Raw genomic sequence first — 25,310 nt, 5'->3', positions numbered from 1 at the left:
ATTTTGAAATTTACCTATTTCCAATGAGAAAACAGACGAATTTGTGTCTTTTCGTTCACATAAAGTCAGAAAAAAAACAACATATGAATCCAAATTAACATGTATTTATACTAATGTAATACAAAAATGACTTCAATAGATTTAGAAGTGAGTAGTTTTTCGAGATTAACGATTATACTGTAAATCACTTTCACGAATCAGCCCCCAAATGTAGTCTCCCATCATGTTCTCGTTATACTGTCCTTGGTAGCGGCGTTCAAAGCCCAGTATATCCTGGTGGAAGCGCTCGCCTTGCTCCTCCGAGTACGCTCCCATGTTCTCCTTGAATTTATCAAGATGAGCATCAAGGATATGGACTTTGAGGGACATCCTACAGCCCATTGTGCCGTAGTTCTTCACCAGAGTCTCAACCAGCTCCACATAGTTTTCGGCCTTGTGATTGCCCAGGAAGCCCCGAACCATTGCGACAAAGCTGTTCCAAGCCGCTTTCTCCTTACTAGTGAGCTTCTTGGGGAATTCATTGCACTCCAGGATCTTGACTAATGTGTAAGAGATTCTCGCAACATTTTTCATATATGATATATTTTTTCAATAACATTGAAAATTGTAAAACATTTTAAAATTAAAAACTTTTACAATTTTAAAAATTAACAAATTTTATAACATAAAATTCCGAGCAACAATTGTCCATCTTACCTCCCAGAGTTTTTTTGCAGTGCTCGCAGGTGAAATGAAGTGCCCAGGGTTTGTCTTGATCCCCGACAGGCATGCCGAAATATGCCTTGTAGGCCTGTCACAAAGACGGCCGGAGTGGGTGGCGTCAGACCGGATGCAGGAAATAAATAAACAGAGAGATGTGGTTTGGTATAAGCTGGGCGCGTGATCGCGCTCAGCATTTAATAAACAGAAAATAAAAGGTTTTAAACACAACAAAAACACAGGACACGGCACTACACGCCAAAATAAAAAGACAAACGAAACGACTAAACGCTAAACAGACGGTGCAGGACAGACAGACGAACAAAACACGGTGAGCAGATAACACTAATATTTACGTTCTTATTTTACTCCTTCTCTCTCTCCCGTTCTCCACTCACCGAACACCTAACCCTGACTGAACGAAATGTGCGTCTATATATACTATTGTGCTGGGATTCAATTACTAATTAATTATTCACTTGAATCCCAGCACGTGAATTAATTCTGTGCAACCCCGTGCTCACATATTACATTTAACCAGCACGTGAAGTGATTTGTGCTCTCCTCGTGCCTAAATACAAATCTACAATTTAAATATACGTGAAACACAAACCCGTTTATATCCCGTGTACCAATCTATACACCAACATTAACACACACACGCACGCAACATACAACACAGATCACACAAATGCACACAGGGGCGGGGCACTTTGCCACATATACCCCCCCTTGTGCGCAGCACACATGGCCTCAACGGCCACCTCCCCCCTTAAAAATCCAGCAGTCCAGGACAAAGTCTCGGGCTGGGAAGGGAGGCTTCAGTGGGCCCTTGGCTGGCAATGCTGTCAGCACCCCTGCCGGTAGTGGCACGGCTGACAGCCTGCTGGTCCATGCTTGCAGCGAACTTGCTGCAGGGGATGCTGGTCTCCTGACCTCACCCCCTTCCTTCGTAGCCGGTAGCTCCCCTTGGTGGGGCTCCGACCACAGTACTGCCGGCAGCGAAGAAGCTGCAGTGGGAGCAGGTCTCCGGACCTCCCCCACGATCTCTGGCAGCGAAACTGCTGCTGGGGTTGGTGGTCTCCAGACCTCCTCCCCCTTCTTTGTGGCCGACAGCTCCCCTTTCTGGGGCTCCGGCCACCGTACTCCCCGTGGTGGAAGTACGGGAAGCAGAGACAGCTCCTGCTGTTCTGCTTCTGGCGGTGGTGGAGGCAGAGGCAGCTCCTGCTCCTCTGCTCCTGGAAGTGGCAGAGGCAGCTCCTGCTCCTCTGCTCCTTCCGGTGGTGGTGGCGGAGGCAAAGGCAGCTCCTGCTCCTCTGCTCCTTGCGGTGGTGGTGGCGGAGGCAAAGGCAGCTCCTGCTCCTCTGCTCCTTGCGGTGGTGGTGGCGGAGGCAGAGGCAGCTCCTGCTCCTCTGCTCCTTGCGGTGGTGGTGGCGGAGGCAGAGGCAGCTCCTGCTCCTCTGCTCCTTGCGGTGGTGGTGGCGGAGGCAGAGGCAGCTCCTGCTCCTCTGCTCCTGGAGGTGGTGGAGGCAGAGGCAGCTCCAGCTCCTCTGCTCCTGGCGGTGGTGGAGGTAGAGGCAGCTCCAGCTCCTCTGCTCCTGGCGGTGCTGGCTCCCTCTGCTGTGGCGGCTGGGCATGTGCACGCCGTGCTGCCTTCAGCAGCATAGCGAGAGGCTGCTGGGGGACACCAGCATCCTGCCCTTCTCCCCCCCAAAAATTTTCAGGGGGTTGAGCCTGTAACTCCTCCCCTTCTGGCTCCTGGGGCTGAACCAGCAGGCATTTTCCCTCTGCTGGTGGCTTGGGTCCCAGGGCTGTGGAAGCCCTGACTTGCCTCCCTTTGGGCTGTGGACGCCCCGACTCCTCCCTGTTGGGCTGTGGACGCCCCGACTCCTCCCTGTTGGGCTGTGGACGCCCCGACTCCTCCCTGTTGGGCTGTGGACGCCCCGACTCCTCCCTGTTGGGCTGTGGACGCCCCGACTCCTCCCTGTTGGGCTGTGGACGCCCCGACTCCTCCCTGTTGGGCTGTGGACGTTCGGGCTCCCCCCACTCAGGCGTAGGACGTTCGGGCTCCTCCCACTCAGGCGTAGGACGTTCGGGCTCCTCCCACTCAGGCGTAGGACATTCGGGCTCCTTCCGCTTGGGCTCCTCCCATTTGGGCTGTGGATGCTCAGGCTCCTCCCATTTGGGCTGTGGAGGCAAAACCAGCAGGCATTCACCCTCTGCTGGTGGAGATGGGGACAGCAGGTACTCACCCTCTGCTGGTGGAGATGGGGACAGCAGGTACTCACCCTCTGCTGGTGGAGATGGGGACAGCAGGTACTCACCCTCTGCTGGTGGAGATGGGGACAGCAGGTACTCCTCTGCTGGTGGTCCTGCTACCTGGGCTGCTGTTCCATTTATGGTTGCCTCCAGGTAGCTGAGGACAAACTCCACACCTTCCTCCAAGGTGTTTGGGGTGTGTTCCTCCTGATAGGCCTCCCATCTCTCACAGTCCATCATCCACAGGGCCTGGACGACTATGGGCAGAGACTGGGCCTCCAGCCCAGCATTCTCCAGCATCCAGTCCCGCACTTTGATGGTGTCTTCTGCCATTTTTTTTTTTTTTTTTTTTTCTCTTTTTTTTAAATCCAAACTGCGGTTCCTGCTCTGGCCTGAGTCCTGGAGGCGCTGTCGATCCCACGCAGGACACCACGTGTCACAAAGACGGCCGGAGTGGGTGGCGTCAGACCGGATGCAGGAAATAAATAAACAGAGAGATGTGGTTTGGTATAAGCTGGGCGCGTGATCGCGCTCAGCATTTAATAAACAGAAAATAAAAGGTTTTAAACACAACAAAAACACAGGACACGGCACTACACGCCAAAATAAAAAGACAAACGAAACGACTAAACGCTAAACAGACGGTGCAGGACAGACAGACGAACAAAACACGGTGAGCAGATAACACTAATATTTACGTTCTTATTTTACTCCTTCTCTCTCTCCCGTTCTCCACTCACCGAACACCTAACCCTGACTGAACGAAATGTGCGTCTATATATACTATTGTGCTGGGATTCAATTACTAATTAATTATTCACTTGAATCCCAGCACGTGAATTAATTCTGTGCAACCCCGTGCTCACATATTACATTTAACCAGCACGTGAAGTGATTTGTGCTCTCCTCGTGCCTAAATACAAATCTACAATTTAAATATACGTGAAACACAAACCCGTTTATATCCCGTGTACCAATCTATACACCAACATTAACACACACACGCACGCAACATACAACACAGATCACACAAATGCACACAGGGGCGGGGCACTTTGCCACAAGGCCTCACACATCTTAGCAGATGTTTCCACGGAGTACTTTTTCGCTCTTGTCTTGATAAATTGGCCGCAGACATAGCAAAATGCATCTGCCGGATGCTTGCAGCCTCTTGATGCCATCTCAGAAAAATGCAGATATGTATCCACTTAGGCAGCTGGAACTAAACTGAACTGGTGGGCTTAAGGCCCCTGTATTTATACTACTATTTATATTACTGGAAAGTTCTAGAAAGTTCTAGAAGTTACTCCAAGTTTACTCAGCACTGAATCTATCTGGAATGTTCTGGAAAATAGGTAAATTTCAAAATATCACTGTCCTGGTCACAAAAGCAAAGTTTGTGGGGAATAATAGCCATTTTCTATACTTTTGAGGCATAAGCAATTAGGAAATAACACTTACTACCCAGGAACCAAAAAAATAAAAAATAATTGTTACACAGTGTTATTATTCATAACCCGGCAGTTAAAAGAGACCCGGCGTCTATTTATTTACCATATTTCCCAGCAGCATCGGCGCTTATAGAGACGCGGTGAGTATTGGAGACCAGCGATTATTTTGAAGTTTTACGGTAATAACAAAAATGCTGGCTTTTTGCCGACCACAAATAATAAACAATAACGTCGGATGGCACACAAATAGTTATAATAATAATAAAAAGAATGACAATAATGCTTCACAAATACATACATAATAAAAGGGGCGGGTACCTTGCCACAATGCTGTATGAGATACATTACAGTACTAAGAAGGTTAATTGAATGCCATGGAACAGGGAATAGCAGGGATTCCTCTGTGAGTCAGAGCTACGATCCTGCTGCTACTGCAGTAGACAGCTATAAATCACATGTCTTCAATTCTCTTTATAACTCATTGTCACAAAGACGGCCAGAATGGGTGGCGTCAGACCAGATGCAGGAAATAAAACAACAGAGAGGTGTGGTTTGGTGGAGCTGAGCGAATGGTTTCGCTCAGCATTTAATAAACAGCACAGAAAATAAAAGGTTTGAACACAAAACACGGGACACGGCACTATACGCCAAAATAAAAAGACAAACAAAACGTACTACACTTAAACAGACAGACGAACAAACACGGTGAGTGAAAACACTTCTAATTACTTTACTTTGTTTTATTTTCTCCTTCTCTCTCTCCCGTTCTCCACTCCCCGAACACCCAACCCCGAGTGAGAGCTACGTGTCTCTATATATACTGTTGTGCTGGGATTCAATTACTAATTAATTATTCACTTGAATCCCAGCACGTGAATTCATTACGTGCAACCCCGTGCTCACATATTACATTTAACCAGCACGTGAAGTGATTTGTGCCCTCCTCGTGCCTAAATACAAATCTACATTTTTAACTCACACGTGAAACACAGACCCGTTTATATCCCGTGTACCAATGACTATACACCAACATTAACACACGCACGCACCATACAACACATAATATGCACACAGGGGCGGGGCACATTGCCACACTCATGAAGGTGTTTTTTTTTTTTTTTGCTATACATATAACACCTATAGCATATGGGGTGATATTATCATGACTGTGCGTATATAGTAACTACTTTATTAAATAGATACAAGTATTCTTAAAGCAGTACAGGGCACGGTTTTGCGCCCTATTGACTATTCTCCATTATTGTGTCAATATTACCAGCCACTGAGCTTCTTAAGGCAGCAAAGCAATATACACAGAAAGAGTTATTGATTAAACAGAAAGAACAGGTGAAGCAAAGGGAGACGAGGGAGCAGTACACCCTACTCCGAGAAGCCAGGTATGCGCTTGAAAGTAAAACTATGTGTCTTGGAGGCAGAACAGACAGAACCCAGTAGCAACACTGTTCCAAGCACTTCATAACGCAACGAGACAGAAGTGGATTAAGTATGTGCCTAAAAGGTTTATGCCTACCTTGAGTTGAATTTAGTTACTTAAGTGGTCTGTGGAAACAAGCCCAGATGGTTTGCAGAAAAAGGGTTGTTTTAATTTAAATGCTTTGGTCAGAGGGTACGTTATGTAAAGATGCAATGTCGGGATCATGACTGCTTGTTTGGGTATGGTGAAGTGGTGATTATGGACTATTTGGCTGCTGGTCCCTCCTGTTAAGGAGAGAAGAAGAAACCACGCTCTCTGTAAGAGGAACTGATGTGGCAATGCCAGGTCAGCAGGGTGGACCATGATGAAGCCACACCCTTCCCCCCCCCCATCAAGGGGACTGCCTGCATTAAGGTGGAGGTTGGTGAGGTGGAGGGTAGGATTACAACTGGGATTGTGACAGCAACAGCCAGATGATTTCACCTGAGATTTATATAGCATACGAGGAAGGGATCTAATGAGAGCAATCATTCAATAATTCCTCAAACAAATTTCAGCCTAGGTTTCTAAAAAGAACTGGCGTTTCCATGCATTTTAATGTCCGAGATTCATTAGGCTTGAATAAGAGAAATAAACTATCAAGCACTCTTCAAATGTGTTTACCACCTTGTGTACTGCTAGAGATGACTGGGCCTCTGTTAGTATCAAGCACTCTTTAAATGTGTTTTACCACCTTGTGTACTGCTAGAGATGACTGGGCCTCTGTTAGTATCAAGCACTCTTTAAATGTGTTTACCACCTTGTGTAGCTAGCGATGACTGGGCCTCTGTTACTATCAAGCACTCTTTAAATGTGTTTTACCACCTTGTGTACTGCTAGAGATGACTGTCCTCTGTTACTATCAAGCACTCTTTAAATGTGTTTATCTTGTGTACTGCTAGAGATGACTGGGCCTCTGTTACTATCAAGCACTCTTTAAATGTGTTAACCACCTTGTGTACTGCTAGAGATGACTGGGCCTATGTTACTGTCAAGCACTCTTCAAATGTGTTTATCTTGTGTACTGCTAGAGATGACTGGGCCTCTGTTACTATCAAGCACTCTTTAAATGTGTTAACCACCTTGTGTACTGCTAGAGATGACTGGGCCTCTGTTACTGTCAAGCACTCTTTAAATGTGTTTATCTTGTGTACTGCTAGAGATGACTGGGCCTCTGTTACTGTCAAGCACTCTTTAAATGTGTTTTACCACCTTGTGTACTGCTAGAGATGACTGTCCTCTGTTACTGTCAAGTACTCTTTAAATGTGTTTTACCACCTTGTGTACTGCTAGAGATGACTGTCCTCTTTTACTGTCAAGCACTCTTTAAATGTGTTAACCACCTTGTGTACTGCTAGAGATGACTGGGCCTCTGTTACTGTCAAGCACTCTTTAAATGTGTTAACCACCTTGTGTACTGCTAGAGATGACTGTCCTCTGTTACTATCAAGCACTCTTTAAATGTGTTTATCTTGTGTACTGCTAGAGATGACTGGGCCTCTGTTACTGTCAAGCACTCTTTAAATGTGTTAACCACCTTGTGTACTGCTAGAGATGATTGGGCCTCTGTTACTGTCAAGCACTCTTTAAATGTGTTAACCACCTTGTGTACTGCTAGAGATGACTGGGCCTATGTTACTTGTTTGTGTTTGTGTGTGTGTGTGTGTGTGTGTGTCAATAAAAAAGAATTACCCAATGTACCTTACATTTCTCTTCTAGGAAATCTCCAAAAAATAGGAAGTATATCAGTCAAAACTGGCAAAAGAGCTTGGAGAGAGGAGCTCCAGTAGTATTTGTTGTGGTGTAGGGCTTAACCTTTTACAGAGTTCAGGAGAGAATGTATTAGATTAGAATCCATTCTGGTATTAGTTACACTGTTTGATAAACTGCCAGCGATGACCATTTAAACATTGATTGATGCCCACTGTCTTTTTAGAGATGAAATTCAGTAGCGCTATAGTTATTATAATAAAGTGTAACTCTATTTGAAAATCAAAAACTGGAGTAACGAATTTAAAGTAAATTCGTAAAGTATTTTATATTTAAAAACACAATCCCACTGACAAGTAGTAATAACATGGACTGCCATGGCTAATCATCTAATCAGTTGTCAAATTTCTTAAATATAGCGCTTCATATTTATCTGTGAAAAAATAAGAATATGCAGGAAGTTGGATTGTGCACAAATCCAAAACACAAACCAGACCGAAAGGAGACCATAGATTATTGGTCAGAGCTGTGAGCCAATGGGTAAACAAGGAAGCATGAAAACTATAGCTCCAAATAGCCCCAAAGCCATAGAAAATAGAATTTTCCTAACTTACATAATTTCCTGAAAAACAAAGGCAAATCAATTCAAACTGTTTTTCAACCATTTTAAACAGACATGACCTATTTTGTATTATTGGTTTGTTTATGTATATACTTTGTGTTTAACCCATTAAAAATGTCCAATAAAATCACTCTTCACCTACTTTTCCATCGGCCAGAAATGCCATCTCAATGAAGTTTGAAAGTGTCCCTGCTATTTGTTTGATATTAAGTTCATAGATCCGCATAATCAGACCAGCTGCTTATAAATAAAGGAAAATGGGCAATGACAAAAACAAACAAAAAAAAAAGATTAGAGGAAATTTTTTGAAAAGGTAAGGGTAATATAAAACACTATTAAAATGTTTCTTAGGGGTACTGCAAAACAATTTAAAATTCAAAGGTTGTTCATACCAATGTAACGGAAAAATAAATATCTGATTAACTGAAAACCAAGAACATTTCAGACATTTCAGCGCGTTACTAAGTTTTGACATTTAGGCTTCAGCATAACGTTAAAAATCTTCCCATAGTGGTGTACTGATGTGGTAAGAGAAATGCAGGTGATACCAAAGCACACATCCTGGAAACTTTGTGTTCAATTAAATAACAATACATTGTATGTTTGTTATTAAAACATAAATACAAATGATGTGTAAAGAAAATGGTGAAGAGCTTCAGGCTTGAATAGCAAAACAAATCAGTGTCACACAGACCTACAAGTGCCTCCTTTGTCCAGATGTTTTAATATATTTATGTGCCAATGTATCCACAGCCTAGTCACCGTTTTTAACTTTGTTTCGGGTGCATTGACCAAAATGCAGTATTTGTTGTCTTTCCTCCAAATGATTCCAAATGTACTTGGATCTCTACAAATTCAGTGGTATTACAGCACCTCCTAAATTCTATAGAATTATATACACACTATTAGTTAATCTTGCAGCACAACACTTGTATGCATAAACCAATGCCAAGGTCAAAGCTGTGGTTGTCTTTTTCCGCAATTCCTTCCTTAATATAGTTAATCAAAAAGCTACATTCTTTTGTCTTAAAATGTTTACCATGAATTACATTCCCTCATTTAAACTTTGGGTCATCAGGGAGAATGAAAGCAGGAAATGGGTGAGGAAGCCTAGTCCATTGCGTTGCAACAAAACCCGCTGGAATTAAACTATACATATTAGCTGTTGTGCTGAGGGCTGGGAACATGGAAGGTGAAATACAGTGACAGAGCCATCGCTACCCCTGAACTCAGTACTGGCCACTAAGAAAACCCTTACAGAATACTGTAAAAATACATCCTTGTTTCTACAGAGAGAGATGCCGTGGAGTGGCACTGTGTAATTATTACAACTTTCCTGAGTTTCCTGAAAGTCAAAGAAAATGAGATTTTAAAAAATAACTCTACTTCTTAAATAACATGAAAATAAAATGTCTGCTTGAATAGCCTGCAAAGTCTTTGGTCACATCCCTCTAAAAGCTTCTGGGGAGTCACAGCATTTCGTCCTCTTCTTTATGCTGCTGAAAAGTTGGATCTGATGGAGTCTTCTCGCAGCTGGCGATGCTTCCCGATGTCGCACTCTTCTGTCTGGATTCTCCTCTCAATGGTTATCCTGTAGTTCTTCCTGGAGACAGAGATCACAGAAATAAGTGCTGTTCTCTGCTTAATGTATGACAAGGCTGTTTCAATAAGGACTGCATTAGATGTGAGATAGAACCAAGTGCGGTCAATGTAGAGATGTGCCTAACTCTCTTCGTTTAATGGGCATAGTGGGTGGATAATAGTAGGTGGACGACAGTACCAATGCATATCATTTGCTATTGCCTGCATGTGGCAATGGGCCCTGCCCCTGTGTGTATTTGTGTGTTATATGTTGCATGTAGTGTGTAAATGTTAGTGTATGTAGTTGGTACACAGGATATAATGTGGGTAATGAGCACAAGTTATTTAAAATGTATAATTGTATTTAGGCAAAGGGATTGCACTTCACTTCAAGTGCATTTAAAGTATTTAATATGTGAGCACAGGGTTTTCACAGATTAGTTCACGTGCTGGGATTCAAGTGAATAATTAATTGGTAATTGAATCCCAGCACAATTGTATATATAGATGCACATTTTACTCACTCGGGGTTGGATGTTCGGTGAGTAGTGAACGGGTGTAAATAAAGGAGAAAATAAAAAGTTAAATAAAGTTAAATATTAACAATTGCTATTGCGTGCTGGTAGGACCAGCACGATACTTGTTTCTTTATTTTTACTCACCGTGTTTGTTTGTCTGCTAGTCCACTGTTCATTTAAGTGTTAGTCAGTTTTGTTTGTCTATTTATTTTGGCCTCAAGTGCCGTGTCCTGTTTTCTGTTTAAAACTTTTATTTGTTTCATTAAACCTACTGAGCGCAGCCATTGCGTTTTCAGTTTCAACCCCAGCACTGTCTGTCTGTGTGATTCTTTCTGGCCTGACGTCATCCCTGCAGCTAGCCTGTCACACTGCATTACAAAAAAAAATATTCAAATTGCTTTGAATGGTGCTGCTGTGATGGAATTTATTTTGGCACATCTTTTTTTACCTATGGCTCCCGACTACAGCATTATATAGGGGGTAGATACTACAGTCACTAAAATAGGTTTTAGAGCTCCAACACAAAATTTAAACTGGCTTGTGAGCGTAATCAGTTCGTGCAGATAAAGCTCATCATGAGATTTATTAACTGCATGACTTTCTTTTTTTTGGAACTTTTAAAGAAACCTTATAGGACGCCTAAGGACCTGTGCAAATGCAGTCTGGTGTGACTAATACGTATAATTCTGTGACCCTGGACAGCTTAACCACACAACTTAAAAGCTTCCTTATCTCAGAAACTATTCTAGATTCAGAATGCCCAGGGAGACAAGTAAGTATTGATCGATTCAATGCAAAAAGCTGGTTCTTAGAAAGCAAGTATGAAAGCACATTACCCTAGGGCTGGGGTGTCCTAACCCTACATTCCACCTCTGTAGTCTCCATATTCCCAGCCTTTTCCCTACAAACCAGTATGTGTTATGTTCAGTTTGGCACAAAAGAGGAAGTATAACCCCACTTTTATTTTTTTCAATATTTTGAGTTCCTAATGATGACAATCCATCCGCTCCTGTCAATATACATGAATGGGACTTATTTTCAAAGGTTTCTCAAATCCATGCCTAGGGCCACAGTAGTGGACAATGGGACACAATGGCAAAGGAGAGGACTGGCTACTCTGTAAATCCTACTTTACTGCACAATGAGCGTCTGTGTTGGAAAAGCAGACTGAAATAAGAAAGAAACTAGTGTTGATTCATTTATAGACAGACTTCAGACATTTTGCTGGCTTACAGGTCCATGTTTGGAGTGTTTCCAATTGACACTCCAAACCCAGTTCACAGATTTCTCTTCCACTAGAGCTGACATGCAGTCTGCCATGGGAATGTTTTCTGTGACTGTTCTCCATTCTGCCTCTCTGTAATTGCTATGGCAAATGTATTCATGTCTCTGCCAGCAGTGCCTTCACTGCTGACCTCCACACAGCTTCAGATAGTAAAGGGTCACCTTGATGAGTTCACATGAAACGCATTACTTTACCTTCGCTGACGTGCATATCGTAGTGATTTCATTTCCATCACAATCCTGATGATTTGGTTAGGTCTCTTTCTAAGTCTCTTTCTAGGGCACAGCGAGAATGGGATTCCTTTGTGGAATTCAAGTCGTATCTGTTTAGCCTGGCCCCTGCACAGTGTTATTATTATCATTCCTAGCAAAGACTGGGCTGGATTGTTTGGCTTCCCTTGTTTAACCCTCATTGTATTAGCTGCTATTGTGTGAATCAATTGAAATGGTATTGCATTGCATTGTATTGTACGGGGTTGCTCAAAAGCCACAGTACCAGAACCCATGTGGCTGTGTGCATTTGAGGGTGTATAGTTGACCATGGTATAAGAAGGAATTGCTCACACCTTACATTGGGACTCGGTTACAGAACATTCCCTGCGTTATGTATAGCAATGTACAGTATAATATCTACCACAGGCTGTTTACATACACCATACAAAATAATATATTTGGGAAAAAGTAAGGTTCGGCATTTCAATAATTAGTTTCTAAACTTTGCACACAAGCTTTCTAATAGAGGACGGCTCTAATCGTTTCTAAGTAGCTGTCACGTCTGACTGAGGTGTATGTGAGTGTTTGAGAGACTGTGTGTAAAGTAAAGGAAGAAGACTGCAATGCCAGCACATGCAGACGCAGAAGGCTGTGCTTCACTAACCTGAAGAAGTAGAATGCCAGTAGCAGGGCTGTTCCTAGAAGAGCTCCTACCACGATGCCAGTGACTGCTGACTCCCCAAGCCCACCTGCTTAAAAAACAAAGGCAAGGCATCACCAATCACCTTCCCCTGCAGAACAACCCAATGCGCAGCACCTGCAATCACCACCAAGGCAGGCATTCACTGGGAGGAGCTGCTACTGAGCATTTGAGGAATTTCAAATATTGCAATAAACAGTTTATTGGCTGTGTGTTTGACATGCCTCTATTCCCTAAGCAGATACATTATCTATGCATTTTGTTCATATTTCACTGCCTTTTCCCAGCTGAAAATAACGCTGATAAATTTCCTATAAACAAGCCTTGGTACATTTCTTAAAACCAAGTTGATACCTTGAAAGGCTGCTTATGAGTCCCGATTGAACGATGGCTTGATGAACACATTTTTCAAAGCTGTTTACTCCACATTGTTTTGTACAAAGATTACATATTTGGTCATTTTAATGGGTGTTATTTTTTTTAATAGGTTTCAGGTTTATGCATAATGAAAATCACAAGCTAAAGACAGAGAAGGGTTAGGTAATAGCGCTTCTTTATAGAGCACACTTTCGTCTGTGTAATGTGACTGATAAGTTATGCAAGTCACCAGCAGTGCAACAGTAATCAGCTCTTATAGATTAGACTTTGACATGTAACGCCTATGAAGTGCTTTCACAATTTCAGGAAAATGATCCCTGAAGACAAGCTTTTGAGATGACTGTATTTTATCAAGCAATTGCCTCACAACAAGAAATCCCACGATATCACTGATAAAAAAAAGCTCTTTCTAGGCCATTGTACGGTTATGAGAGGGAAAAAAAACAACCTTTTTAACCCTTAGGGTAAAGGCCGTACCGATATTTACACTTACATTGCTTGTTTTTCCAATACAGGAACATTTTAAAAAGATATCATTTGGAATGTCATTATAATTACCACTACCAGAACCATTAGGAGAACACAAAAAATAACAACACAATTGTTTAGGCACAAATACTGCCGAGTGGTGAAGATAAAGCCGCACACAATGGTACTCAGATGAACTATCAGGGTCATTGGAGCTGCCATCAAGACACCATGGGCCCTTAGTACAGAACCACTGCATCGCCATTGTAGTCTCACCACTGCATTGACACTGAAGAGCACGAAGTCTGGTATTAGAATGCTACTCAAACAGTATGTTTGCTGAGAGTCAACAATACAGCAAGTATGGGACAGAACTGGCACACCAGATAGCTGGTACATTTTCGAGGGCTGTGCATTTGTAAGCCTTTGGGTTTTATTTATAAGGCATAGACAACAGGACTTTGATACACTTACTGATGCAAATGCTTAATGAATACTGTCCCTGGGGGTCTTTTCACATTTTAACAGGTTTTAGCGCTATTAAAATGAGTAGAAAAAATTACATGATTTATAAGGGGGTGTGTCTCGGTTTCCATGGACTCTGTTCTCATCGTGAGGAAGTCTTTGAATGAACATGTCAATCTTCACATTCGGTTGCATTTCAAAGCTTTGATTTTTTCCGTAGAAGTTCGCAACGACCTGAAGAAAAAAAAAAGAAAGAGATAAAAGTAAGGTTAGCTGCAAGACATGCTGTTGGAATGCTGTGCTGAATTAGACTGTGAGCAGCATTCTGTCACAAGGACTCAGAATAATTCAAGCAGCAGCTTGCAGCTCTGGCCAAAAGGTTTGCAGCACCCTATACAATTAACTCATTTTGATTTATAAAGTCGAATGAAACCTGCTGAATAATGTTACGTTAACACATTGAATTACATACTGCTTTGTAGTTGGCCACGTAATTAAAGCAAAAACTGACACAAATTGAAAAATGTGCCATTTCGAAATCTGTACTACTATTTACTACTATTTACCGGCTTCCGGTAAACTTTTGCGATATCATTTTGTAGTTTCTTAGATTACAAGATGTTAAATAAATTATCTAAATATATATTGGTTTTAATTATGTCTCAATCCTAAAAATCTAGGTGATGCAAAACTTTTGACCATAGCTGTATACTGAAGCTCACATATAACCAGGGGCCAGATTTTCAAAATGTTTAATCTGGACAACAGTGACCCAGATTTTGCAATCCTCTATTTTGTGATTGACATTACTTTTATCTGGACCGTTTTGATCACATTTTTCAGAAAATGTCGATCACAACATATAGGATTACAAAATCCGGATCCCTGTTATCCAGATTACCAGTTCTGAGAAACTGGCCCCTGGGGTTCAAATGATGAACCGTATGAAAAAAAGATGATGTTAAAAAATGGTGCGGCAAAGGTGGGCATGGAGCTACCGGCACCAACAATAAGGCATGAAACCCTGATCCACAAGCATGAAACCCTGATCCACAAGCATGAAACCCTGATCCACAAGCATGAAACCCTGATCCACACTCATGAAACCCTGATCCACAAGCAAGAAACCCTGATCCTCAAGCATGAAACCCTGATCCACAAGCATGAAACCCTGATCCTCAAGCATGAAACCCTGATCCACAAGCATGAAACCCTGATCCACACTCATGAAACCCTGATCCACAAGCATGAAACCCTGATCCACAAGCATGAAACCCTGATCCACACTCATGAAACCCTGATCCACAAGCATGAAACCCTGATCCACAAGCATGAAACCCTGATCCACACTCATGAAACCCTGATCTACAAGCATGAAACCCTGATCTACAAGCATGAAACCCTGAGCCACAAGCATGAAACCCTGATCCACACTCATGAAACCCTGATCCACAAGCATGAAACCCTGATCCACAAGCATGAAACCCTGATCCACACGCATGAAACCCTGATCCACACTCATGAAACCCTGACCCACACTCATGAAACCCTGACCCACACTCATGAAACCCTGATCCACAAGCATGAAACCCTGATCTACAAGCATGAAACCCTGAGCCACAAGCATGAAACCCTGATCCACACTCATGAAACCCTGATCCACAAGCATGAAACCCTGACCCACACTCATGAAACCCTGATCCACAAGCATGAAACCCTGACCCACACTCATGAAACCCTGATCCACAAGCATGAAACCCTGATCCACACTCATGAAACCCTGATCCACACTCATGAAACCCTGACCCACACTCATGAAACCCTGATCCACAAGCATGAAACCCTGATCTACAAGCATGAAACCCTGAGCCACAAGCATGAAACCCTGATCCACACTCATGAAACCCTGATCCACACTCATGAAACCCTGACCCACACTCATGAAACCCTGATCCACAAGCATGAAACCCTGATCCACAAGCATGAAACCCTGACCCACACTCATGAAACCCTGATCCACACTCATGAAACCCTGACCCACACTCATGAAACCCTGATCCACAAGCATGGAACCCTGATCTACAAGCATGAAACCCTGAGCCACAAGCATGAAACCCTGATCCACACTCATGAAACCCTGATCCACAAGCATGAAACCCTGATCCACACTCATGAAACCCTGATCTACAAGCATGAAACCCTGATCTACAAGCATGAAACCCTGAGCCACAAGCATGAAACCCTGATCCACACTCATGAAACCCTGATCCACACTCATGAAACCCTGACCCACACTCATGAAACCCTGATCCACAAGCATGAAACCCTGATCTACAAGCATGAAACCCTGAGCCACAAGCATGAAACCCTGATCCACACTCATGAAACCCTGATCCACAAGCATGAAACCCTGATCCACAAGCATGAAACCCTGATCCACAAGCATGAAACCCTGACCCACACTCATGAAACCCTGATCCACAAGCATGAAACCCTGATCCACACTCATGAAACCCTGATCCACACTCATGAAACCCTGATCCACAAGCATGAAACCCTGATCCTCAAGCATGAAACCCTGATCCACAAGCATGGAACCCTGATCCACACTCATGAAACCCTGATCCACAAGCATGAAACCCTGATCCACACTCATGAAACCCTGATCCACACTCATGAAACCCTGATCCACAAGCATGAAACCCTGATCCACAAGCATGAAACCCTGATCCACAAGCAGATGAGAACTGGGAGCATATACAGTACATTAGGACTAGAAACAACATTGCTGTCCCTCTTCCTTCATTGTAAGATCCGGTACCTTTGTCTTTACTAATGAATGTGTGAGTTTGCAGTGCACATACTGTTCTTACATGCTTTCTTGTACAGAGTTTGCATCACACATACTGTTCTTAGATGCTTTCTTGTACGAATGTCTCTTTGGATGTTTGTTTCTGTCTGAGCTTGTGACTCTTGTGAATGACTTGTCGGATGGCTCTGATGTGTGTGTACGGCTTTGTAATGGTGGGTGAACAAAACATGTACAATTCCAGATTGTTATAGCAAAGCATTACCCCAAAACAGAGAAAACAGACACCCACTGGCTATTCCAGACGCAACAACCATTTGTGAGCGCACACTGGAGTAATTTGCTGTATTCAGAGGCGGCTCGTCAGCCAAGGCAAGTGGGGCATGGCCTCACCAACAATTCCCAAAGGCTAAAAAAAACATTTTGCACATTTTGTTTTATTTAATTGAGAAATATAAACAATTAAGTATATTAAATCATTAAGTATATTAAATCAATTCACAGAAGCGCTAGTGACATTATTTAAAAGTCTCAACTCGCTTTCACAATGCTATAAAAACTTGTATCCGCAATTCTGTAAATTGTGTGTTTACAGTGCTAATGTTGTTTTTTAATTGATGGGGGTATATTTTACATAGCGACTGCAGTCTATTATTTGAATGCATTAAAATGCTTTCAGCGGAGGCATACATGCAATCAGCTGAACAAAGTACATTTACTTTTAGCATGTTCGCCATTGAGTGGGGGTGGTAAGAACTATTTTGTGATTTTGTGCCTCACCTGTCAAAAAAGTCACAAGTTGCCACTGGCTGTATTAGACAAACAACCTTCCCTTTGAAATTGTGTGCTTTTGTTTCATATAATAGTCTGTCAAAACAATATAGTCTGTTGGCAATTTTGCTGTATATTTAACTATATTATCATTTTAAATGGGTGTGTGGTAACATGCAATTAAATAAATTGCAACATTTAACATAGTTGCTGCTGTAGCAGAAAACAATGAAAATGGTAACCTGTTCCTTAGACACAAATAATAGCTTACATGCTGGGACAAAGCTCTCGCTAAAATACAGGTAAATGGGTTAATAGCAGGAGGATTGCACTAGCTGTGGTAGCTCACAGCACCGGAGAATCCTGGCACTCATGAAAGAGACCAAAGCACACTCTGTTTATCCTCAGAGCAGGGAATAGCACAAACTGTGGCAGGCTGTGTGGCGGTCATGCACTTGTCATGACTTCATGAAACCGCACACACTACACACGCTAAATGGTATGTACAGGAATGACTGGTACCAACTTTGAGTAAGCCCAGATCAGAGTGGGTACTGTAAATCCCCGGTTTCACTGTAAAAAGTGTTCAAAATGTATCCTTTCCCAATTTGTGTTTCATTAACACTACAGCAAGGACTTCTGTAGTAATTTAATGGTAGAATAATACTATTTTGACTTGGTGTTTAAAGACATATGTCCATTTTGGCGATACAATGACCTCCTCAGGCAAACTAAATAAGCCATGCTTTTCAAGTCAGAAGTTCAACATCTGCCACATCTGCAAGCTTCACATGTACACAGCAGATGTGAGGTGTGCATGTGAAGTATAGCAGGCAGGGTCAAATAGGTCACCTAGTTTAAATAGAACCCTTCCACTTTCTACAGGTAAACACACTTTATTGGTTAAAGAAAATTCAGATTGTGAACTTACTGAGCGCTTCCCCACACTGCCCCGCCAGCAAATGAAGCTAAATTATGGTCTAAGTTGTGAAACCAGCCTGTGCTGGATTTGAAAGCCTGCTGCACAAGCCACCTTGTTGTTTATCTTCGTTGGTACATGTTTTCTTATGCGTGTTCATGTCAAAGGCTCAGCCCTGTAATTCTGGATGCATCTCGCTTCGTCACTAAAACGAGGACTGAAAAGCACTGCAGAGAATACCTCCATGTGGTTGTGATATGTAACCATACTTTTTGGAATGTGCTTTTAAATAATTGGTTACAACTGGAGTGTACTGTATACATGAGCTATGTAACTTTGTACAGCGCTCTAGGATGCCTTGATGTGAAGGGCGCTATATAAAAATACATTTGTATTGTACTGTATTGCATTGTAACCGATTGTGATGTCAGAGTATGGTAGAAACTCAATATGGTACGATGATGTCATGAATGTGGTTTGTCTGTGATGTATCGTGGCATGCAGATGACGTGCTCCAGTCGGACACTCTGCCTCATTTTGCACTGGATCAGAGCATGACATTTTAAACATGCAGGCACCATGCCTTCCCCCCTTACCTTGTGTGTACCTGCTTCAGGGTCCGTTATGGCGATCACCGAGAAATCCCCGTCTCGATCACCATTCTCATCTATAGACACCTGGCCTGCAATGCCTAAGGAATGGCATTCAAGGAATGAGAACATTAATTAGCTACAAGATCTGCACATTCCAAGGAAAACAAGAGCGAGAGTCGACACATTCCGGACGGACGGCCGCTACAACAGGAAATCTCAGCAGTCTCTCAGCGTTTTTGTTGGCATCGCCAAAAGAAATTGTAATTTCATCCTTGTGTCTGCATTCCTGAATTCCTCAAATTTTTTTCTGTATTATTTTCTACAAGAAAAATGTGATCCCATTTTAAGGACCTGCATAATAAGAATTGGCTGTGCAGTCATAAGAAACATTCCCACTTGGAAAAGGACTTAAACAGTACCGGTATATCTAGAAGCCTCCTCCTGTTTTAATTGAGCGTTACAGATGTAAATTAAGCTTAGCTTTTTGAATTACTCAGAGATCATAATCCCCTAATAATCACAATTGAATAATGTAAATTCCTGAATGTTGAAGTCAACATTTTAAATCCCAGCTGAATCTGCAGGTGAGTGTAATTAACTGCTATTATCTCACTATCTTCACCCAAGGCTCTCTAGACTTAAAGAAACAGAATAGGTGCACCAAATAGCAGTCAGCATAGTTGTCATCCGAATCGGGAGCTTGTGAGAGGAGGATTAACTTGGCCTTTGAGAAAGTCAATAATGTATTCCAGTGGGGGCTAATAACCTGTGCAGGTGTTAAATTCCTGCTAAGGGGTACAGGAATTAGCACACTTAGCTGCTCAGACCTAACGCTTTCCAAGCCAAACAAATATATTAGAGTTCAGCCAAAATACAAATGAAATGCTGCTGATTCCGTTTGCTGCAGAGCAATGTGGGCGAAGCATTAAAAAAATAGCTGGGAGTCATTCAGCCTACAACAATCTATAAAGACATCCTGTGTAGTCATTTCTAATGCAGTTGTATGTGTGTCAATGTAGCCAATGGAATTCCTAGACTTGTACATTTCTCTCATTTCTCCCTGGTACAGACTGCTAGTCAGGCCTGTTAGTCATTTTCTAGAACAAATTCCAGTGGAATAGTAATCCAGTGGACACCCAAAGGAAAAGCAGAACTTCAGTTAGAAGGCTGTGTGGAGGAGGCTGTGTGGTCCAGTGGTTAAAGGAAAGGGCTTGTAACCAGGAGGTTCCCGGTTCAAATCCCACCTCAGCCACTGACTCATTGTGTGACCCTAAGCAAGTCACTTAACCTCCTTGTGCTCCGTCTATCGGGTGAGACGTAGTTGTAAGTGACTCTGCAGCTGATGCATAGTTCACACACCCTAGTCTCTGTAATTCGCCTTGGATAAAGGCGTCTGCTAAATAAACAGAAGGCACTGCCAAAAAGCCGTGCAAAAAAATATTGTTGAAATGCATTTCACAGTTGCTCTCTTGTGTTGGTGAACAGCCTTACTTAAGCAGCTGAGCAAAGAGCTGCTTTTAAATGCATTATTATTATTTTAATGTTTTTGTACCTTCAAATGTCCTGTTCCACATGTGTTGCACAATCTTGTCTCCATCCTTTTTGCTGTAGCCGTTCTTCAGCACTTCATGAAGCGCCAAAGCATAGAGCAGCAGAGCATCATGGAAGCCTTCTACAAACATGTTGACCTGCAGAAAAAAAAATATACATATTCCAGGCATGTTTGTACTGGTCGGAAGAAAAAAAGGTCCAAAGCTGTTTCACCCCTCAACATGTCTTTGAAGAACATTTTCGTCACACATCTGTGTTAATAAAACTCTCTCTTAATCACTACTAGTGAGAAAACAAGAGAAACCAGCAACATCACTGGGAGGAGCAGTTTCACAAAACAAAGAAGTAACTGGAAAAGCACCAATTGATTAGCAACTATTATGTGAAATAGCAAAGAATTGGGATTAAGTTTATAAAGAAACAGAGTATAGAGATGACAGAAACAGTAATGTAGCAAGGACATTATAGTCACTCATTTAATGTATAGAATAATGTCACTTTTGTACAAAAAAACCCTTAGTACCCTGTACTAAGAAAAAATATGTTAATGAAGAGAGACGCAATATACTAATTTAAATATTATTTTCATCATCTTAGCGAGAGTTGGGCAACATTTTTTCAAATAAAATAGCAGCAGTTGAGTTGTGGTTTACTGCAACAGAGGGGGCCCGAAGGATAACGTCTATACATGCAAGGGTGCAAGAATCAAAATAACATTGTTCTTATTAAATGTAAATGTCATCTGTACAATGCATTCTGTTCCATCTTCATTTTATCTATTTTAATACTGTTATATATTTAAAAAATGAAAGGCAGTTTAATCCCATCAGATTCTATAGTGGGCCCCAACCTTCACCCCCAAAAAGCTTTTCATAATCATACAGTAGCTCCTCGATAAACTGGACATGTTTGTCCGACATAAGGAGGTGTCGGGTTTAAAAACAATACAATAAAATCGCACACACATACAGTTCTCGATGTATTTAAATATAAATCATTGCGCTGAAATAACACTAATGTGTTTTGGGTAGGCTACACATTACATTTTGTAAAAATATGAATCTGTACAGTAGGCCTGTACAGTATACAGTACAGTAGTAAAATCAAATGAATACCTAGCGCACTTTTTTTTTGTACTTTAGCCTACTTGTAACACAAAATAAATCATGCTGCTGCATTGTACACATTGGTGTACAAGGTGAATAAAAGATTATTTTAAATTGAAACTAAATGATTTTAGGTGTTTTTTTAAATTTTATTTTAATTATTATTTTTAACTAGGTCTCTAGCCTAGATAATTAACACACAATAGATCATGGTCCTATACAGATGCTCACAATGAGCTGGAGGGGTTAGTGGCACATGTGTGCAATCTATTGCTCCCAGCACGCTGGGAAAACCAGAAATGTCATAGAAATTTGTTTTCAAGGCTTGTAAGTACACCCTGACTTTAGTAAAAATTAGTTACTTGGGTGTTCGTCTCAAAAATACATTGAGCACAGCTGGCAACACACGAGAAAAAGAGGTCTGGGAAATGCCAGCAACAATTGTGACTGTTTAAAACGTGCTTTCAAAAGTTCGCAATTGCCCACAGCTTTAGTACATCTCATTACAATATTTTTGAATCTCCACCCTGTTTTTGCGAATTTCTGCAGGAACGCCCAGAATTACATATTCATTTAAGGCTAAAACGCAAATAAGAACTGCGGCTGCAAAGAAACAGAAAGATCCACAGGTGAAGCCAGTTGAGACTTTTCTATGGAAACCATTGCTCTGTTCTTAAGAATGGTAGTATTTATCTTACAGATGGGATCTCTTGTCTTTTTCACTGCTGATTGCTGTCTGTCCAGAGCCACTGCGTGTTTTGAGACCTGCAAAAGTTGTTCTGAGCGCATGATCAAATTGAAAGTATTCCCAATAGTGTATAAGATGTACACTGGAAATGTTTCAAGTTACCTTAGATCTCTGTTAGAGGCATGTAACTACACCTATGCACTAAGATCAAAATGTCTACTTTTAAAATCTCTAAATTGAGATTTGATATGGGCCAACATGCCTGTATATATCAAGCATCTCATCTCTGGAATGAATTGTCTTTGAATATAAAAGCAGCCTCTTCACAGTACCTTTTTAAATTCACTCAAATACGCATTTTCAATGTGACCAGGGTTGTAAATCCTGTCAATACTGACTATGACCAGGACCATGTGCACTGGAATTGTTCTGTTTTTTATGCTTTTATTTTTTTGTGTTGCTGTTTTTTGTTTGCTGATTGTTTGAGGTGTTTTTGTCCTGTTTGAATGAATTGTTTCTTTTTGCCATTGATTTTATTATGCTATTTCTTGCTGCATTCTCCTGCCAGCACTCCCTTGTTAATGAGATGTATATCTCAAGGGTTCTATCCTGGTTAAATAAATACAAACATTTGTATACAATGTGTACATATCAAGCCCTTCTACAAACACGCTAACTAGTAAGCTCCTATTGTAGAAAAGGCTTTGGCTAAGAAGCATACAGTACATTAAGCCATGACAAAGAAGAGTGTGACAAGATACTTCATAGAGGAGCTGACCACCACCTGCGCTTTCACTACGCAGCCCATTATATATCTAAATGTCCTTCCCACACACTGTTCTGAGAAAGGAAGACTCTTTCCTGACTCTGACAGAGGGTGGTGGGCATGTTATTGTGCTTCTATAGCTCCCTGTCTTTACAGATTACCAAGAACTGGAAGTCTTTCTTGTGAAAGAGGACAAAGCAAAAAGCTGGTGATAAGGAAGCTGAAACGGACAGGCATGTTAGGCCACTTCCCTCTAATCCTTACTCCTGCTACTGAACTCAAAGTTACAAACTCCACTATTACGAGCTGGACAGTCAATGGAATTCACCACTTCATGCACAGAAAAGGGACCCCTGTCTATAGTAAAATACATGATATTACAAGTTTCAGAGATACTTACTAACACCCTCCATTCCTAATGTCTTAGTAAGGTAACACTGTACTGAGCTGGGATTCTGCATGACATGACGGGTATCTTAAGGGGCACACTGCACCTGTTCGTTTCTTACTGGGGTGACGCATGCTGGAAAAAAAATATTTATAATTCACTGGGGGTGGGGGGGCAATGCTGGGTTGTATTGTTGCAACTACTGAAAGGAAAGGGAGTGTGTTCCGGTGATTGTCATAGAGATTTGGAGCCTCTATTATTATTATTATTATTATTATTATTATTATTATTATTATTATTGTTTCATTTTTTTTGGAGTGACCAATTATAATTTTTGTATTGATTTTTTCCCAATAAATAATGTTTTTTCACCTCACCGCAGCGAGTCCCCACACAGGACAGATGTTCTGAGGACGTGTGAGTGTCCTCCAATCTCACAAGACCTAAAGCCAGAATCGTTTTTACATCAAGCAATTGGTGGACGTGGTACTGATCCCAGAGACCAGAGATCAGCCCTGCTTTTTATCCACTCTGAATGCGCTCAGTGTCTGGCCAGTCGGGTTCGCTGTTGCGCGAATCCCTGCCGGTTTCCCGCCCCCTTTGGAGTCCCCAGCAAAGTTCAGCCTCTTTGCACAGCCCGGATGCAAACTGGTGCCGTCCAAGCTGTGTGACTCACCCTGCACTCCCAGCGGCAGCGCTTTAACTGGATGAGCCACTCAGGGACCCCAGAGATCCTCTATTATTATGGGACATTTCTGGACATTTCTATCCAGAACCCATCACTATTTTAGAATATACAGTTTATGTATACTGAATTTAACAATTCAATATACATATACATATATAAGCTTCTAAGAGTGACAGGCTCATTTTACTGGGATTATAACGTCAATCTCAGACAGAAACTGAAAGGCTTGTGGGCCACTGCTCTAGCCATGTGCTTCCCAGGTTCCCCTTGACTCCGAATTCCTCTTTCATTTGGCATTTAATTTGGAAAGAAATCACAGTCATTTTAGGGTTAACTATTAAAGGAAAAATGAGAATGCCAGACAGTGACACCACACCCCAGAAATGTACAAGATGGTAAAACTATCCGTCTACAAAGCATGTAATACAGTACATAGACAGTACCATCACCACTAAAAAAAATCCTCTGTGAACTTCTAGGCGCTTCGTCTCTCCAGTTACCCAGGCAATGTGATCTCAGTTGCCTTATCCCTTTTAAATACAGGTTCAGAAAGCAAGTGTAGTTCGTTGATTGCTGTTATTCCTCCTAGCACTGTTTACAAAGCCCTGTAACTGAAGAATAGAGCCATTCATTGTGACAAACTATTCCCTGGCTGACTGAATTACTCACCCCCATCCCTCCCCTTTTTTCTTCCCCCATTTGGAAAGTAGTCCGGACAGACACAAAGACTGCCTATCATTAACAAACTTCTTGGCTTGTCTTGACAAAACACATGGTCTGGGATGCATTAAAACATATAATTTGAAGAAAAACAATTTGTGTCATTAAAGAGGCGAATCAGTCCTGCAGACCGCACTGACTTTTAACCACACAAGCACCAGTGTCGCTGGACCTGGAAGTGCCAGTGATGTAAGTCCTGACGCAGGTTTCCTGATGAGTGGAGATGATCTGCTCTTGACGTGACTTCACTTAGGAGTTTTCCATGGCTGGCAACAGAAAGCAGGGGCCCTTTGTGGCATATTTGCTCCATTGGTTTGTGTCGTTTAATTAGATGGGAAATGTTGATTCAGCTTTCCTTTGTGTTCACAAGACAATTACTGTAGTGTTGAGTGCACCACTGAATGGTTTACACAACAGAATTAATGCCTTTTGATCTGGGATTCACAAGCTTGATTTGATTCAGCCTAGATTTACAGATTACATGAGTCA

General features: G+C 42.0%; 1 protein-coding gene across 3 annotated transcripts in view; it reads right to left on the bottom strand.

Moving 5' to 3' along the window:
• Positions 1–7,915: 7,915 nt before the first annotated feature.
• Positions 7,916–25,310, bottom strand: part of LOC117403730 (atrial natriuretic peptide receptor 3-like) — a 28,271-nt gene continuing 10,876 nt past the window's right edge. Inside the window, exons 4-8 of one of the 3 annotated variants that reach the window (XM_034925498.2) lie at positions 20,467–20,602; positions 18,918–19,012; positions 13,921–14,056; positions 12,476–12,560; positions 7,916–9,818 (exon numbers count right to left, since the gene is read on the bottom strand). In XM_034925498.2, the coding sequence (XP_034781389.2) occupies positions 9,707–9,818; positions 12,476–12,560; positions 13,921–14,056; positions 18,918–19,012; positions 20,467–20,602 (564 nt within the window). In that variant the 3' untranslated portion in view covers positions 7,916–9,706. Of the gene's footprint in view, positions 9,819–12,475; positions 12,564–13,920; positions 14,057–18,917; positions 19,013–20,466; positions 20,603–25,310 lie in introns of all 3 variants that reach the window. The other 2 variants (XM_034925500.2, XM_034925497.2) reach the window with 2 other exon arrangements.

This window comes from Acipenser ruthenus, chromosome 1 (genome assembly GCF_902713425.1).
Source record: "Acipenser ruthenus chromosome 1, fAciRut3.2 maternal haplotype, whole genome shotgun sequence".
Classification (NCBI taxonomy): domain Eukaryota; kingdom Metazoa; phylum Chordata; class Actinopteri; order Acipenseriformes; family Acipenseridae; genus Acipenser; species Acipenser ruthenus.
Note: the sequence above shows the minus strand (reverse complement) of the source record. Positions and strands in the feature narration are given on the sequence as shown.